At 33.4% G+C, this 19,723-nt stretch overlaps 1 protein-coding gene across 3 annotated transcripts in view; it reads right to left on the bottom strand.

Moving 5' to 3' along the window:
- LOC115880428 (nucleoside diphosphate kinase A) overlaps nt 1-14,963 on the bottom strand; it is a 191,670-nt gene extending 176,707 nt beyond the window's left edge. Inside the window, exon 1 of one of the 3 annotated variants that reach the window (XM_030897631.1) lies at nt 14,682-14,963. In XM_030897631.1, the coding sequence (XP_030753491.1) occupies nt 14,682-14,872 (191 nt within the window). In that variant the 5' untranslated portion in view covers nt 14,873-14,963. The remainder of the gene's footprint in view (nt 1-14,681) is intronic. The other 2 variants (XM_030897630.1, XM_030897632.1) reach the window with 2 other exon arrangements.
- Between the last annotated feature and the right edge of the window lie 4,760 nt (nt 14,964-19,723).

Raw genomic sequence — 19,723 nt, 5'->3', positions numbered from 1 at the left:
AGTTGGCCATGACTTCAAAAAAGCGCCATTTTTTAAGCTTTTTAGCGATATAAGCTGTAATATGTTTTTTTTTTCGAAAATTACCGAGTTATAGCCAATTCTTATCCTTTTAAACAGTTTCACTTAGTTAGCCATGGAAACAAGTTCAATCGCCGTTGCTCAGAAATGTAAAGCTGTCACATCCAAACTTTGTAAATCAAAATGAACAAAAATTGTAAATATGAATTTTTCAAATGAAGAAAAGCGTGTAGATACTGCGCATCAATAGAGTGGTTCCAACATGACTTTCATTATGACTCCCCCATAATGAAATAAATGTTAAAATTTATTTATCATAATAATTATGCAAACCAAGGATAGGAAGAGATGGACCAATTGCATGGGCCTCCTCGATCACCTCACCTAAAGTGCGAAACATTTAAGTTGAACAGCGCGGCATCGGTACGGGGGGTATGGCTTCAGTTGAATTTATCCGTAAATTGCCCAGTGGTTTGCATTGGCCCGCATTCCTTTCGCTGTTCAATTTAAATGTGTCGAATATTATCCATTTTAGATTTTGTATGCGGTATGGTTAAGAATAAGGTTTACAAAAAAGCTTATGAATTAAGAGAGGCACTCGAAGTGGCAGTACGAGAGAAGTTTAAATCGACCGGTCCTTCTGTGTGAAATAGGTAGTAATTCAGTTTTAAAAAGATGCAACTCAAAACAAAGGCGGATTTTTTGAACATTTCTAAAATAACTTAAAGTGTGTAGTGATATTATTTTTTAAGTTTTAGTTTGTGTAATGTAAATTGTAAAGAACCGTTTAATACTATTTTCTGACTTTTTATAAGTGATAAATCATAACAGAATAAGGGTATCATGCAATCTAAGTGAAATTAGTCAAGAAAGATAAGAATTGGCTATAACTAAATTTAACTTTTATAACATGTCTTGAAAACCGTTCTCTAAAAAACGTAACATTCACCTGTCAACGTATCCTCGAAAATGTATGGTCAAGAAAAGTCAAACCAATAATTCTACACGCTTTTCTTCATTTGAAAAATTCGTATTTACAATTTTTATTTATTTTAATTTACAAAGTTTGGATGTGACAGCTTCACATTTCGGAGAGCAAAGACGATTAAACTTGTTTCCATGACTAACTAAGTAAAATTGTTAAAAAATTATAAGAATTGGCTATAACTCAGTAATTTTTCAAAAAAAAAACATATTATAGCTTATATCGCTGAAAAGCTTAAAAAATGGCGCTTTTTATGAAGTCATGGCCAACTATGGTTTCCATTTAAAAAAACATATGTTTGTGTCATATGTCAAAAATGGCAAGCTTTAGAAAAAAACGGAGGATACAATCTCATTAAGGATGTGATTATCTACAACTTTTATCTGAAAACGTTTAGTCTAAAATGGATTATAATGGAATTAGGGACAATTTTTAAAATAGCCAAAATTTGTTCTTTTCGAAATATCTAGTAAGCCATGAACTTTTTGAAAAATCTGCAAGGCGCATATTATTTATGATCCCACTAAACTTATTCTTTCCCCATTTCACCGACTCTCTATCACCAGTAGTTTTCGAGATACCCATAGAGAACATCGTAGGAAACTCACCCTGTATTAATACATAGTACTTATTTGTATATTTAAAAAATAATAAGTTTATAAACTTGTGACGTTTAGGACTTGCAGTTACAGCTTTAAAAATAAACAGTCTTTTACTTTAGATATTTTATTGAAAAATAAACTTAAAATCATATAAAACATCATATAAAATATACAGGGTTGTTCACCACATACGACACGGAGTATTGTAGCTAAACGATTAGATTTTTACAAATTGTAAGTTTTGGGTTCGTTGAAGGACTATTAGAGATAAAATTTAAAAATATTTTTACAAGATACAGAGTGTCCCAAATATGTAAAAAATATTATAGTTGTATTTTTTAAATGGAACTCCCTGTATATTATTCTATTTTTAGATTCTACGATTAAAATAAAGGTAAATTTGATTAAGTTTATCACACTTAAACCTTACTGTTTTTGCAATATTTTCAATTTTATGAAATTGCAGTAAAATATTAAGGCTTCATTTCTCTCCAAGGGTACCAAAGTTTTTAATACTGAATATTTACTGAAGATTATTTATTGATCAGATATTGTGTTGCAATAATAAAAATTTACTACCTTATACAGAGTGTCCAAAATTTATATTAAATAATGACTAGCTTAAACGGCAATGAATTTAAATGGAGCACCCTATATATTTTACGTAAATCAGATGCACAATGTAATTGTCTATCAAATTGTATTATACCATCTTTTAAGCTCCATCTTCAAGTTTTCGTAGAAAATGCATTTTCTTATAATTTAAACCTCATTTATCACTATATCCATGGAATATAGACATTTTAGATTATTTTTAAAGATGTAACAAATTTTCAAAAGGTACAGATACTAATATTGTCGCCTATTTCATTAAAAACCGGTGTATTGCTTTCATCAGAATGGAGAAAAAAGAACACAAGGAACATATGAAAGCCTAAAGTCCCAATTTGCAAACTGTTGCTTTCTTTATTGATTTATTTATGAACGAAGAGTTAGAGGGGTTGAGCCACTTTTGAGACGCACCCGGTATAGCATTCTATTTGAAAAAGTTTAACTTCAACCTGGAAATAACTCTGTTAAAATGACACTATAGATTAACATTTTTTTATTAATTTAGGCTACTATTGCTAACCAATTTTTGTAAAAAAATAAAAGAAAATTATTAAATACACAAATAGAAAACCTGCTAAAAATTTAATGAAAACAGTGAGTCATTCTGCAATAGTTATAAGAAATGTTTAGAAATAAGTTTTTTTTCAACTGCTTACTATAATTGTAAATTTAAAATATAAATTTAAAATTTTACTACTTTACAGTTGAGGGCTGGTGTTACAACAGCAAGATAAAACACTAATTCACCACAAAACACTTTATTTTTGTCATCATGTATTTTAATCATCTTCTGATGATGCTAATATGGTTAGCGAAACACGCGTTTAGTACAAAAATAAAGTGTTTTGGTATATTGTGGTGAATTAGTGTTTTATTTTGCAATTTTACTACTATTGAAAAATGAGATATTTTGATATCACATGAGTCATAAAAATCATCAAAATACATTAAATAAATATTACTTATATAATCTTAAGTAGCAAAGAGTAAAATTAAAGATACGGCAACAACGCCGGGCTTCCTCGCTACCGCGCAACATGACGCCCGGCCGATATACGCCGTCAAAACAAGAAAATATTCCAGCCGAATTAAATTCGTCGCACGTCCGCCCCTTGCCGCGCCAACCCAGACTACCGGGCTTCGACGTGTCCGCGTGATGTAGGGGGCTGCGTATATCTAGGTTATGCTATAAAACTCGGCAAGGAAAATCAAACAACCGAAATTTCTAGAAGGATCAAACTCGGATGGGCAGCTTTTGGTAAACTTAACTTTATATTCAAAAGCAAAATCCCAAATAGCCTAAAAAGAGACGTTTACAACAAATGCGTCTTGCCTGTCATGACCTATGGTTTGGAGACTATGACGATGACGGCACGAAGTGTGAACAGGTTGCGAGGGAGCCAAAGAGCTATGGAAAGAGCCATGATGGGTATCAGTCTTCGCGACCACATTAGAAATGAAGACATTCGCCGACAGACGAGGATAACGGACATCGTAGAGAGGATAGCTAACTCTAAATGGTCTTGGGCAGGACACTTGGCCAGACAGTCCGAGGAAAGATGGGCAAAAAGATCTCTCTTTGCTGGAGGCCACGCCTAGCAAAACGCCCAGTCGGCCGACCTCCTAAAAGATGGACTGATGATATCCAAACCGTAGCCGGTAAGAACTGGATGAGGAGAGCACAGAATCGAAACGAGTGGAAGAAACTGAGAGAGGCCTACATTCTGCAGTGGATGAGTAATGGCTGAGAAGAAGAAGAGAAGAACACGCTACGGAAAAAGATATTGTTTTATACACGACGATAAAATTGCATTATCGTCTCCCGAAATTAATTCCCTCGCGATTTTATCGCTCGTGAATTTATATTTTCGGTCGACGATAAAATACCATTTTATCGTCTTGTATAAAAAATAACTATTACTGTGAGGTTGTAGATTGTAGATGTATGGGAGGGGGAAAGTTAATCAACGCGACTTTATAGATCCATTGTGTCCCCCGTTCATGAGTTATAACTCATCATATTTGGGCTTGAAGCTAAGAAGATTATTGAGGAGACAATGTCATGATCAAAAAAACCGTGACAATTCAAAGATTGTTAAGGTGGTCCAGTTAGTGGTATCTTCCAGATTGCTTACTTTTTCATTACATTCTATCCCATGGTAGGCTGGCACGAAGAACATTATTTTCTTTGCGTAATATGTTCAGCTTCTCTAGGCATTCTTTGACCAACTTCGAATTGACGGTTACTGAGTTGATAGCCTCTTAATGCTGCTTGCCTATAATATACCTCGCTGGCTAGTCGGTATTTACATGAGTGGAAGTGAATCGCCCAGGGAGGGATCTTATTAAGTCGGAGTGAGAAAAATGTGACGGTGTGCTGTTGCAGCGTTGCCATATTTATCGGAGATACAGGTGCGTGTTTTTCTGGTCGAAAGACACTTATTTCTAAACGTTTTTTTTTTCGGAAAGACAACTAGATAAAATCATTAGATATGTTTCTGGGCATCTGAAATCGAGTTATAGGAATATTGTTATGGTTAGGTTCCTATGGTAGTTCCTAAAATGCCTAGTTTCGGGTAAAGGGTGTAGAAGTTTTATTTTTATTTCATTTTTTCTAAATAATTTCTGAAGTAACGTCAATATTTTGGTGAAAATTGGTGTCATTCAATATGATTCCTATTTGTAGGTGGCGCCACCTACATGGGTTTTGAACAGTTTTGAAGAGTAATAACTTTTCGTCCGTACCTGTATAAAACTATGGAGTGAAAAAATATATATTTCCATGATTTTTTACGTAAAAAAATATCTCTTGGTAAAAATCGATACGAGCAACCATTCTCAAGATATTTAGAATAAAAATTAGTCAATACATGTCATTATTGACAAAAAATAAACAAGTTGAGTAGTTATTTGACTGAAATAATAAATTTGGTAAATTTTCGAGTAAATTTTTTTTTTTAAATTTTTCATACTTTTGGCACAAAACCATTTCAAATTTATGATTTCAGTCTAATAACTATTTAGTCAACATATTCATGCCGATGATAGGTATTGATAAATTCGATTCCAAATATCTCGAGAACTATTACTAGTAGCGATTTTTACCCAGATTTTTTTTTACGTAAAAAACGTCGTAAATGTAAATTTTTTTACTCAGTAGTTTTATACAGGTACGGACCAAAAGTTGTTACTCCTCAAACTACTTAAAAACTATGTAGGTGGCGCCCTCTATAAAATAGGAGTCATATTGACATCAAAATCAAATTTGTCATGTTAGAAAATTCTCAGACACGAATTTTCATCTAAATATAGACGTTACTCATAAATTATTTGGAAAAAATCGAAATAAAAACGACATTTCTACACCCTAACTCCGAAACTAAGCATTTAAGACATACATTTAATACGGACTTTTTTACTTATTCTCTATCTGCAGAATACGCTGCCGAAGTTTCCGGAATACAGCTCGGATCACCCTGTATATCACTCTACATTATCAAGTAGATACTAAAACTAAATACCATTAGTTCAATCAGTACAAACATCTTTCCTTTTCCAAACATCTTTCCTTTTCCACGAGAGAGACTATATCTTCTGAACATTTCATAAAAAAATAACAAAAGAAAAATAGGAAACAAAACACTAGTAAATGTGTCGTCGTCTCTATCATAGAAAACATCTCGTCGACGTTCCGCCCAACGAAAACGAGGTAAAAAGGGAGCGTTTGGCGAAACTTTGGAAAAAAGTTAAATTGTTTAGGGTCCTGGGAGGATGCGGTGCGCCCGAAGTTTTAATGGAGTGAAGGTTCGCGGACCGCGCAAAGAATTTATCGCCCTGTTAGTTCGGTTTGGTGGAGGAACAACGCAAGAACGAAGAAGAGAAAACAGAAATGTCAAATGGAACCGTTCTTGGAAGCGGTTTTGCAATTTAGGAACAGATCGGTCACTTTGTCCTGCTATTCTCTGTTTTATTTCGGTGTGTCTTGTTAAATAACAAGTTCATTATTAAGTCTAACTTTTAGTACATAACAACTATAAAAAACTAAACTAGTAAACTATAGCTATACTCCGATTCATGAAAGGTGATAATTGCGTCAGAATATTTTTATTCACAAAAGACATGGAATTGCAGAATGCTTAGTAGGGGGAACGTTAATCACCACGACTTCTATTGTATCCCCCTGTCTTGAGTTCTAACTCATAATAAAGTTTCAGGGTTTTGACGAAAGCCAGTATCTGTGACGGTTTTACAGAGGTTAGTTCTCCATATCCGATATCAGTCGTATAAAAGATATGGTAGGAATTAGGGTTTCCGGAACCGGAGCTGTTTTTCGGAACCGGGAATTTCGGTACCGCGCCTCTTATGGTGCGTCCAGACCTGAGGAACCAAGCGCGAGACAAAAGCGAGACAAGAGCGAGGCAAGAGCAAGACGAGTGCGAGACGAGAGCAAGACATTTTCTATCCATTTTTTGACGCAAGCCTGCCACGAGACAAACGAGTTGGATCGTAGTGATAGGTGACCGGTTTGTGTAAACATGTCCGATGAAAAACCTTCAGCAAATAATAACGCATAAGAAATAAATGTTTGTATCTTTAACATGATATTTGGTTTGTCGTGTTTTATTCATCGTCGATTTTTTCCCCTTTTACCCTTCATGTGTTTCGAGACACGACGTCTTTTACAAAATTCGTTTTTTAGAACAAAATGTTAAACGGAAAAGTTATAGGAAAGGTTAAGAAGCACATTTGAAAATTACTGTAGAGTATACAGGGTACTTCAAAAAGTGTTACGGATATAGGTATGTTTTAATGGGAATACCCTATTTTTTATTTTATCATTAGATTCTGTGTATCTTAATTTTCTCTACAGTTTTTCTATTTTTTTTTAATAATTCCTAAACACTTTTTAATAATTCTCTTTTATATTCTTAACAAGGTTTTATTCATCGATTGTGAAATATCTACCCACGCATCGTGTTTATTGTTTTTTTTTTAATATTTTTTATCTTTTGGATTCCATAATATTGGTTTTGCTTTATATAAATCGATGAATTTCAGCTGATCTTTTTCCGTCCAAGTCTCCATTTCAATATGCACTAATATCAGATCTTAATATCTCGCAGTCGAGCGAGCCTACCAAAAACACGCAACCAGACTTGGCCGCGAGCTTTCTTTGATCGGCCGTCGAAAAACCGACAGGGGACGGATAGCAACGAGGCTCCGTGGGTTGTCTCGCGAGACGGTCGCGAGGCTCTTACGAGACCCGTCCACCCTTTGAAAAACACCGCAAATTTGGAATGTCTCGCGCTCGCCTCGCACTCGACTCCTCAGGTCTGGACGCACCATTAGGAAGCGGGATTTCCCGTTTTTATCGGTACTTTTGGGTACTGACTAATTTTTGTTCAATGGTGGTGCAGTTCATCAATCAGACAGCAAGGGATAGTTTTGCAAAGTAAAATAGTTAAAAAATTGAGATTTTTATTTAAAATAATATCAAATTATTAAATCAGTCATGAAAAAATTGACATGAACACAAGTAAAGAAAAAAGTATAGGTAACTTAAATTTCACATCAAACAACATAAACCAACTAAATGAATTTGAGATAAAAGCTTAATAAAAAAATATATACTATAAAATAAAATAAATATTATATGAACTTCAAAGAAGCAACAACAATAAGAAATAGGACTATTACTTATTTAGAAGAGTTTGATTTTGACCGCTAGAAAGTATAAAAGGACTTTCTCCTAACAAAAAAAAAATATTTTTTTTAATTATTGTTACCGAGGCCCGGTTCTGTGATGGACAAAAAGATCTGAACCCTAATTGGTAGTATTAATTACGGTTTCCGGAACCGTACTAAAATATTTTCGTTCGATGATTGTGGAGTTCGTCAATTAGCAAGCAAGGGGTGGTTCTTAAAAGTAAAACCGATAAAATATTGAGTTTCAAATGAAACTAATATCAAATTATTAATTCATGAGAAAGTAAACATGAACACAAGCGAAAAAGAAAACTTATAGGTAGCTTAAAAATTACATCAAACAACATCACCAACCTCGAAAAGAACTTAACTAAATTTAAAAAAAAAACATTTTCAATTAAAGATGCAAATGCCTATAAAAACATAACACAAAAAAATATAACTAATACATTCAGCAATATTATACTAAATAATAAAATAACATATTTAAACTTCAATAATTGCTAATAAACATTATATAAACCTCAAAATAACTTAGAAGTAAGGGCAGTAAGAGATAGCATCACTACTTATTTAGAAAAGTTTGATTTCGACCGCTAGAAAGTATCAAAGGTTCTTCGCAAGTAACAAAAAACATGTTTTTAATTATTATTACCGAGTCCCGAAAGTACTGAAAGAACCGGGAATTAATAATTTCGAGTCCCGGTTCTTTGATGTCTCAAAAGAACCGAGAATTCCCGGTTCTGAACCCTAGTACGAATGATTGTCGTCTCGGCGCACTGAGTGATGAGGTGTTCTGTTGTTTCCTCATTTTCCCCACACAATCTACTGAGGTATTCATTGAGCGAAAGAAAGGAGAATGACCTACAAAAAGAAATGAGATCCCATCGAAACATAAAATATAATCTCACAACTTTTTGTAGTGGAAGAACTGCATAGTGAAACTTTTTACATTTTTTACATTTTATGTTTTTTTATGGAATCGTCGTCTTCTCTAAATCAGACTACCTATATGTATAGAAAATATTCCCCTGCCCATAAGATAACTTGCTATCAAATATAAACATTATCAGTAGTAGCTATATGGCCTACTTAGATATATCTTTAAGTTCGCGTGTTACACATGGTTGTGCCAAAAAGATCGTAATAATGTAATACTTCTTTATGCGCGATGGAAGTAAAAATTCAAGGCCGTGACACACCGCGGCCTTGACACGACATAACCTTGATCATACCTTGACGCATGGGCTAGGGAGAACACCAAAAAACGTTAAAAAAGCTAAGAAAAGCATTATAATAATGATGATACTGTATTGAAGGGTTACAGTATGGGCGACCAGGATATTACTATTCTATGCTATGCCGACGACGCCGTATTGGTAGCTGAAAATGAGAACGATCTACAGCGCTTATTACATCGATTTAATTGCACTGCCAAATCACTTAATATGATAATATCGACCCACAAAACTAAATGCATGACGACATCAAAAGTAAGATGCTAAGATGCAAACTGGAAGTCGAGGGCAATGTTATCCAGCAAGAGATGAAGTTTAAGTATCTAGGCATAAAAATCTCAGGATATGGTGATGTAGAAGCGGAGGTGCGAGAACGGACAACGAAGGCAACCAGAATAGCAGGATGCCTGAATGATACAATATAGCGAAATAAAAACATTGAGGTGGAAACTAAAGCGAGAATTTACAAGGCAACGGTACGACCAATAATGACATACACTGCAGAAACTCGACCTGATATAGCGACAACTAAACAACTACTAGAGACCACCGAAATGAGAGTACTACGCAGAATAGCTGGAAAGACGCTTCTGGACAGGGAGAGAAATGAAAGCATAAGAAGAGCGTGCAAGGTGGAAAATGTAAATGAGTGGGTACTCAGCAAAAAGGAAGAATGGAACGATCATATCAGCAGAATAAACAACAGAAGGATAGTGAGAGTTGCACGCGACAAATCACCGCTAGATCGCAGAAGCTTAGGACGTCCACGAACACGATGGAGCGACAACTTGTCAGTCTGACCGGTAGAGACAAAGAAACCAAACAGGCGATTCGCCTAGTATGAAAAAAGAAGAAGAAGAAGATGATACTGTACCTGGGTATTAATATCCTCTGATTGTGTGCTAGGAAGTAAATTTTCATGCATATTTTCATCAATAAGTTTGTAGTTTTTAAATAACGGTCTAGGTAAAGCATTTAGCTCTTTGCTAGCTCAGAATTATAATTATCACATCGTCATATTCATTTCAAACCAATAATCAACGAGAATATTCGTATAATTTCAACAGAATTACTCTAAACCACTATAAATACGAATTGTTGGTTATATCGCAGGCTATTGAGAAAAAAGAAAATGTACAGATTACAGAAATATATTGAAAATAATATTTATTAAAAAAAAGTGAGATACTGAAAAAAAACTGGCATGGCGACAAAAAAATAGAGGAAAGATGATTTCAAAGTTAGATTCATAAAATTACATATAAATTTAGTTAGTTAAGTTAGCTAGTTTAGTTAAAATTACATATACAGGGTGGCGCATCTCATTCGCCTCGATTGATTATACGAACACGGAAAGATGTAGAAACAAAATATTTTATGGGTATATGTGGGGAGGTAATGTGGACAATTTAAAATTATTTTGAAATGTACAGGGTGTTTCAGAACTAAGATCCATATCAAAGTTATATTTTTTCTTATGGAACACCCTGTATTTTATTTCATTTTTGGATTCTTGGGCCCAAAAAAAGGTATTTATTATAAGGATTAAATATGTTTAAAATCTTTGGTTTTGAGATATTTAAATTTGCATGCTGCAATAGAATAGATTATTAACACCCTGTACATTACTTTTCAGAATTAATTTTTGTGCTGAGTTTAAAGGTAGAGAAATAAACTTTACAGAAAAATGTTATTCCTTCCTTAAATGTATACAGCGGTATCAAAAATTGCTGGTCTATTTTAAATATTTATTTTACATAAAAACTTTGTTATTTCAAATGCAACACTATGTATTTTTTTAAATAAGTTGAAGCAGATTTAAATGCTCTTTCAAACTATAGGGTTTCCTATACCCATCTGGCTCAGATTTTGAATAAAAAGCAATTTTTCAATAAAATTGTAATCAAGATGGCTAGTCTTGTCATGGGAAGTTTCTAGTAACAGTAGCTATTTTCAAAATCGAAATTAGTTTATGGACTTATTTAAATTTACCAGTTTACTTTTATTTAATTTATAATTATACCTACAATAGTTTAATAAATAATATTTATTAAATATGTGTTTATTATTCTATCAAGAAAAACGCAGAAGTAATTTTTTGGATTATTTTACGATGACTTGTAGATATAGGTATGCATTTTCTATAAAAGAGCCAATTACGGTAAATTCATTTTCTTCACTTCCAACGACAGATTTCTGCCTAATAGTTTTTTAATAAACCACACTACCAGGACAAGCAGTTTTTCAAAGAAACGCTTATCAGGAAGATTCCTATTTGGATATCTTTAAGCATACGCCCTTGAAGCCAAGAAGCAATTTTCCTCACAAAATAATATCACTAGTAACATATCTATTCGTTCCGCCAGCAGATACTGCTTTATTTCTCTTGATAAAGTAATAAATACTTACTTATTAAACTCTTGTAGGTAAATCTAAGTAAATACTGTTATACATTATAAATAACAATGTCTATAAACTAATGTCGACTTTGAAAATAGTTACTGTCACTAGAAAATTGCCATGGCGACACCAGCCATCTTGATTACAATTTTATTGAAAAATCGCTTTTTGAAATGAAATAAAATACAGGGTGTTCCATAAGAAAAAATATAACTTTGGTATGGATCTTAGTTCTGAAACACCCTGTATATTTCAAAATAATTTTAAATTGTGCACATTGTCTCCCCACATATACCCATAAAATATGTTCTTTCTACATCTTTCCGTTTTCGTATAATCAACCGAGGCGAATGAGCTGCGCCACCCTGTATAGACTAACCAGCGAATCAGGGAAGATTTTGACAGACTATTACATCCGAAAAATGACAGAAAATACCGTATTATCGAAAAAAAACGGCGTCCAGTTGGCTGCGAAATGACGATCGATGACATTTCCCATATAAATTTACATATAAAATGATAGCGATCTTCATTTCATAGCCATCGCTGACGCCGTTTTTTTTTCGATCATACGGTATAATTTGCCTATGAATTAAAGTGAGAGGCACAACTGTCACTGTCATGCACCCTCACGTTGGACAGACTATAGTAGATTACTGTTCCAACAATCACTTAAATCCTAGCAATAAAACTTAAAAATTCTTAACAGACTTGGAGTAATTTTATCAGCATAGTTTCCAAGTGTTTAACTATTAGTTCTCTGATTTTATATATCAGATTTTTTTTGCCACCGTGTATTGGAAATGATTAAAAAATCAGGTCGAGCAAACATTCGATTCCTATTTGTTCGGCGAGCACAAAAGAAAACAGATGCCGTTTCTATTTAAAGCGCACACTAACTGTACCTGATACATAAATGGCAAAAATGAGAAAAACTTTCTTTTAACATTTAGGTTGTAAATAATTTTTGAGCTAATATGTCCTTTATAGACTAGTAACACAAAAAGAACACTGATCCATATTTTATTTAGCTATTTTTATTTTTTCAAATACAAAAAAACACACATAATATGTAAAATTGATTACTGAAGAAGGCAGTAACGGTTTACAGCAATTTTAGTATCAGAAACATGCCTTTACTTTTGGTCCTTATCAATACACCTATGAAATAGTTTACTCTTTTTCTAATGTCACTGTCATAGAAGATGCATGCTATCTGTTCAATTAAAGCACAATAGCGGATACAACTTTTCTGCACTTAAAACCATCTCTACTAGAGCTGATGCTAATAAACAATAACAATGACAGTGAGACATTACAAAATCAATGAACACTTTTTCATTTATGTGTATGTGAGGATCAAAACAAAGGCATGGCTTTTAATGCTAAAATTGATGTTAATTGTTGCAGTCTTCCTCAAAAATGAACATCTCCAACAAAAAACAAACTGAAAGATAGATAAGGACTTTAATTTTTTACAAATAGAAATTAAAAAAATGTCTCATTTGCATAAGCCAACCAAATAATGTATAAATGAAAATTTTAGATATTAAAAAAATAAAATCTAAAAAATAACTAAAAGAGAAAGAATAGAAAATAAAATAATAAATAACAAAAAAGGAGAAAAATAATCAAAAAAATAAATTACTACACTGACTATATGAATGGTAAGTATATTAAAAAATAGGTAATTGAGGAAATTAAATGATAAGTAGAATAAAAATTTAAAATTTTCATATTAAAAGAAAACAAATCTCAAAATAACTAAAACAGAAAAAATAGAATATGAAATAATAATTAACAAGAAATGTCTCTTTCAGAAGAATGAAAGTCTTTTAAAAAAAAAAAGAAGAAAAATAATCAAAAAATTAACGAATAGTAAGTATTTATATTAAATAATTGAGAAATGAAAATAAGAGATATAAAAATTTAAAATTTTCATATTTATGGGCAATTCATTACAGATGCCGGAAATTGACGCCAACCTAAAATGTGTATTTAGTTGCGATACTTCTAGTTTGAATTTATTCACTTTCCTGCGAAATGCGTACCTATAGGATAACTATTTTTTCACGGATAATACACAAATAATGGTGCATGGTAAACTTCCCACGGATTTGGGTTAAAATTTCCCTTTTCCCTCTGGATCTCGAAATTTTCCACGAATTGGGAAATCTCCCACGAGTTGGCATCATTAATATCTAGTGTGTATGTATAAAGACATTCGTTCATACCTCCAGTTGACGACGTCACGAGTAAACAGTGCGGCCTTGTTCTTTGAAAAGCTGCCGCTTTGACGCCGTTTTTTTCGATTGTACGGTATTATTTAAGAATGATATAAGAAATTTAAGCATCATTTTAAATAGATTAATAAAAATATATTTTTTTGAATTTTGTAAATTATATTTTTTTTTTAAATTCATCAAGTATTATTATTCAAAAAAAAGTCAAAGCCCAACAGAAACAATATATTTGAGGGCGCGATTTTTAAATTTATTGTTGCCAACCATGGATATATTCGGCGCCGGGCTGACTAACTGGAATTTAAATTTTGCGCTGGGGATTCAGGTAGTAGCTCTGCTGTAAAAAATCTCAAGTTGTCACATTTATTTATTTATTTCCTGACATTGTCATTCGTTTTGACACTGTAGTTTTGTACTACGAGTTTTTGGTTTAAATAAATAGCGTTGTGGTATTTTAATCTTAAAAAAGTTCACTAGCAGACCTTGCAATCGAACATTGTTCTTTTTAGAACTTCTTTTAGTGCGAAGTGTACAAGGTAGCTTAATAGCCGTAAAAAACTCATCGCAACTTTATGAGAATATTTGGAAGTAATGGCGCTTTATGTCCCTTAAATGCCGAGAAGAAGGTGATATTTTTTGATGTAAATAATAACTGTTTATATATTTATAATTATATTTTTATTTCCTAAAATAATTTGATTAAAAGAAAATATGTAAAAGTGGGCAACGCTGTGCCGGTCAAGCTTATCACGTGACTAAAAGTTTATTTGATATGAACTTTACTTTATAATATAGGTAAGTTTTTTTTTCATAAGCTGTCTAGTATTGAGAGATAAATAACCTAAATTTCATTAATTTTAATTAAATCAACACGTACCTTGAATCGAACTTGGTGCCATCATTCAAAGTACCGGTATAGTGCATCGTCAACATATCACCATTCTTCGATTTAACTTGGCACACTTCGGGTTTACTTACAACGTCAATTTTCAGCTCTTCCTCCGCCCCGTGCACGTTTGCCAAAACGAACAGGACAGCGACCAGCGAAAACATCGTGAATCGGGCCATTTTTCTACTCAGTTGACGGACGAAACTACGAAACCAACCGCAACAAAGCGTCAAGCGCAACTGATATGACGCGACCGCGGCGCCGAGCGACGAAAGTTTTGAAATTGCCACGCTGTTGTTCCGGCCAACGTCGCTTTCTTTTCTGTCCCTGTCAAACGGCGGGATAATGTAACGGGAAAAAGCGAGATAGAACGAAGCGGGAAAGCCACAGGTCTGGCTGTGATTGGTCGGTTTAGCGGTAACGTTGCGGTTCAACCTGTTTGTGTGTGATGTCGCGAAGCGTTGTTGGGCGCTGAAAGAAAACAGAAATTGCGTTTGTCATCCGGATAATTGTTTAGGACGGTTTTGTGTGGTATTTTTATTATTTTTTATCATTGTCGTCATAACGGTCGTTGTTTTACGGTTATTATTAGGGAATGAATAAAAATATATTGTTGCGGATAATGGATAAAGAGGGGATTGTTTTACTGGACTGAAACTGAATGAAAACAAGAAAAGAAAAGCATAGTCCGGACTTTATTTTTATATCTACCGCCCGCTCGTGCGTACATGTTGAAATTTTTTTATCGATAATTATTGTTAAACAAGTCCACAAAGACTCATAAATGGAACAATAGATACTATAATATGTTGAATTGAATAATAAAAAATATAAAAATTAAATAAAAAAAAACTATAAATGACGAGTTTTTACACAAATTAGACGCTGCACAACCCCAAGAACAAGGAACAAGAAAGTTCACTGAAAAAAATATTGTTCATAATATTAATGAACATTGATTATTAACTGTTGTTTCATTGGGACAATGATTTTTTTCATTAATATAATGATAGTATATAGTGTTTAACGCCTTGGGAGTAGCAAGGTACAGTTTGCTAATTTGCTATACTAGAGCCGTTCGGTATACAAGGAAGGTAATGTGGCTAGCACTACGCTTCAACCGCCTATTATTACCTCAGGATTGTGAATACCAAGTACTCATTTAAGGCTGAGTCGACCTAGGTACCCAAACTATTTTTATTTTAATAAAAATAGTCGGCTGATGAAATGCCGGGTTTAGGAATCGAACATACACCTTGAGATTGGTAGACAAAATCAGGACGTCGCAAAAAAAGAATATAATAATTCACATATAAATTTATATGTGAATTATTATAGGATGCAAATAATAGCCCCGGAATCAACAAAATATAAACCAAAAAAACATTTACTTTCCAGGAGTGCACGAAAAGTGAAAAATTTGAGCGCCAAAGCATAGAAATGAAAATGGGTACTTATTTCGAACATGCGTCGGTTAAGTAGAGCTGTAGCATTGTAGAGACCAAAATATTTAACAAAGTAACTGAGAAATTAATTCAACTGTAACTGTAAAATATTTTACTAATTTAACGGACGGACTGTATTCCCAAAGCTGTTTACAGCAACACTAGAAGAAATCTTTCATCAACTGAACTGAACCATCAAAGGACTAAAAATAGATGGAGAATATCTTAGATTCGCTGATGACATATAGTCCTAATTGCTAATGATCCTGAAGACCTACAAGCACAAATTAACGAACTTAAATGCAAGTAACAACCCAAGCAGCATTTGGACGTCGGGAGAACGTTGTGTCACGCGACCAAAGGTCGCGCGTCGGGTCGCAACGTCGGCACAACCTCGTGCCAACCCTAGTCTGCACTAGTTTGGAGAATAATTTTTGGGTCGAAACGACGTTGGATACCGACGTTGGCTAGCAGCCTAATTTAGTACAAACTGCAACGTTGTTTAAAATCCTAATTCACAGAAATAAAAAGCTATAATAATATGGCGTCTAAGTCGCGTTTTATCCTAAATTGGGATAATTATAGTAAAAATATTATTTTTATGATTTAGTTAGAGACATATGCCAGATGGCAGTAAAGAAAAACAAAACAAAAGTATTTAAGTGTGGAGGATGTTTTAAGATCATAATTATTGAAACACTTTAACCGACGCTGTAACTCGTTACCCAAGGCCAGTGGCGCATCCAGAGAGTGAGTCTGGGACGGGTAGTGGCAATATTTAAATAAGGTTAGGTTGTGTTTAAATTAAATTTTCGCTTAAAGATATTGTGACTATGGAAAAAAATAAACTTAAATTGCTCTGGATTTCTATTTTGATTGATATTATTAATTTATTTTGTGACAATTGTAATTAGTACCAGATTTTCTTATTTATAATTTTTTTCCTGGGAGGGGTAATTACCCCCATTACCCCTCCCGTATATGCGCCCCTGCCCAAGGCAAAAAAGTTAAACGCAAACAACTTTATTGATAAATGTATTGTTTCTACTTTGAAAAATACTAATGGGCCTTAAAATTAAAGAAGTTTTAAAAAATTTCTTGATTTTTTTTTAGTAAAATGAGAATAATTTATTCGCAGTCGAAAAAATTGTTTCCGCGTGTTGTTTAGGGTCAAATATTTAAGTTAATGTATTCAAAAAGCAGAAATTGCTATTTTAGGAACGAAACATTTTCTTATTCAACAACATGGCGGCTTTCACTTTGTTGTTTTGGAGATTAAGGAGATTAAGATGGAGTAGTTCGAGTAGTCGCATACTGGACTAATAAAGTCGCAGTTCAGTCTTAACAGGTAGTATACTAGTCACAAGTTTGCATAATTTAGTCATCCTAGAGTCTAGCTTGTGCCGCCCTCTATATTCTAAATAAACGAGGGAGTGGATAAAGTATCGGTAATATGTCGATGTATATTTAAATTTAGTTTTATATGTACCTTTCTTATGTCCCATTTTAATTAAGTTTTTTTTATAAAAACAAAACAGCACTGAACTGTCTGACTGAACAGAACAATGAAGTGAAAATTTAAGATTTAAGGTTATGGTTCAATACAGTTGCAAAAAGGTAGTGGCTCGATGTCCTACCAACGTAAGAATAAGGAAATCTAAACAACGTTGGAATTAGTAAAACAGACGACGTTTGCATAACGTTGGAATAGGTCCTGAAAGTGACGTCGGAAAACTCTTTATTGCCCAACATTGTAACTACGTTGTCCGAATCACCTAAAGATCACTTAAGCAAAAAAGGTTACAAGACAACGTTTATTCGACGTCGCAGAAGCTTTTACTTTGTTGTAGTACTAGTTCAACGTCGGCACAACGTCACAACAACGTTTACATTTATTTTAATACTCAAGGTACGGAGCTAACTATTTTTTGTAACTAATCCAACGTTGTGTTTAGTAAATATGTGGTCGCAAGTCGTAAAAATGCTACTTGGGAATAAAGTAGACCTCAAAATGAATTTAGCGAAAACTGATTCTAATACACAGCTCAGGATCTCTACTACCAGAAATACTAAAATACTAATCTTTCCAATACAGAAGAATTAAGTTAGCATGGACTACATATGGAAGAAACTCAATCATATTCAAATTTAGAATATCACTTTATATAAAAAAGAAAACATTCAATCACCAGTCACGACCAACGCATGCGAAACCTGAACACTTAAAACCGACATTATAAGAAGCTGTAGGTCACACAAATTTCTATAGAAACATGCTAGGAATAACGAAGAAAGACCGTAAAAAATAGAGTGGATACGACAAAAGACCCAACTAATAGATGTCATTAACAGAATCAAATCCCTCAGAAGGATTTACAACAAATGGATCATAAAAATTACAGCATGGTACCCAGGATTTAAGTAGGGTTGCCACCTTTTTGCAAAGCCAAAAAAGAACTTTGAAACCTGGGTTGAAGCATGGTTGATGGAATCATGGAATCTTTGAAGCTAAGCTGTCAATAGGCGCCGATTAAAAATCAGTACTTTAAAATTTTAAAAAGCTCCTGAGAAAAACCTACCTAAAAAGATAGGTTTCCCTTTTTTAGTAAGGGTTTTCTGCGTTCAAGATAGATAAAATCCTTATAAAAATAATGCCTAAACTATCATTGGGGGACTCATAGAATATTTTAAACGCATAGACTAAACGGGGAGCTCTAAATAAAGTTGCCGATTTTAAACAAGAACATTTATAATATAAGTTAAAAAATATATTTAATTCAATTTGAAGGCATATTGCTGGTTATTGTAGATCAATTAGGGGAAAATATCTAATTTAAAAGGACATTTTAGGGCAAAAAAAAGCCACAAGGACAATTTGTTCAAAAAAAAGGACAGTCTTTTTCAAAAAAAGACAGGTGGCAACCATAGATTTAAGAGACCTAGAAGAAGACCAAATGGGGCCTTGATATTAGGAAATAAGCGGGGATAACTTGGACCAGCATAACCAACAATAGACAACAATGCCAAAGAGATTATCTAAATATGTGATGGAGACTACACGGTAATCGAAAAAGGTTGAATAAAGGTTGTTTCTCACTATACCTTCCGTTTCCATTCCATTCCGTACTTTTGATTGTATTAATGCTATACATATGCTTCCGTTCCATATCAGTTCCATATTTATATTTTACAATATATATAGTTACGAAAGTTTTATTTTAATAATTTGTATCTTTTGAAAAAGGTAATAGATTTAATTAAGAGGTGAAAGAATAAATAAATATTTGCAAAATCTTCACAGAGCTGGTACAAATGTAAGAACTTGGCAACGCTGTTTCCGATACGCTTTGGTCCGTCCGCCAAAAAATATATGGAAGGAAAGGATATGGAATGTGGAATTCGATCATACGGTATAATTCTCGTTTTTATAAATTTCTAAACAAACTGTTTTTGGGTCAAGGGCCAGCAAAATTGACACTTTTAGACTGACCGCTCAAAGTCGCACTTTCTACTACCCACAACCATTATTTGTTATTAATGGCTGATGCCCTAACATTATATGAATGATATTCATTAGCAAGAAGC

The sequence above is a fragment of the Sitophilus oryzae genome, unplaced genomic scaffold (assembly GCF_002938485.1).
Source record: "Sitophilus oryzae breed Bouriz unplaced genomic scaffold, Soryzae_2.0 scaffold_1623_pilon_pilon, whole genome shotgun sequence".
NCBI classification, from domain to species: domain Eukaryota; kingdom Metazoa; phylum Arthropoda; class Insecta; order Coleoptera; family Curculionidae; genus Sitophilus; species Sitophilus oryzae.
This window is presented reverse-complemented; position numbering and strand designations above follow the sequence as displayed.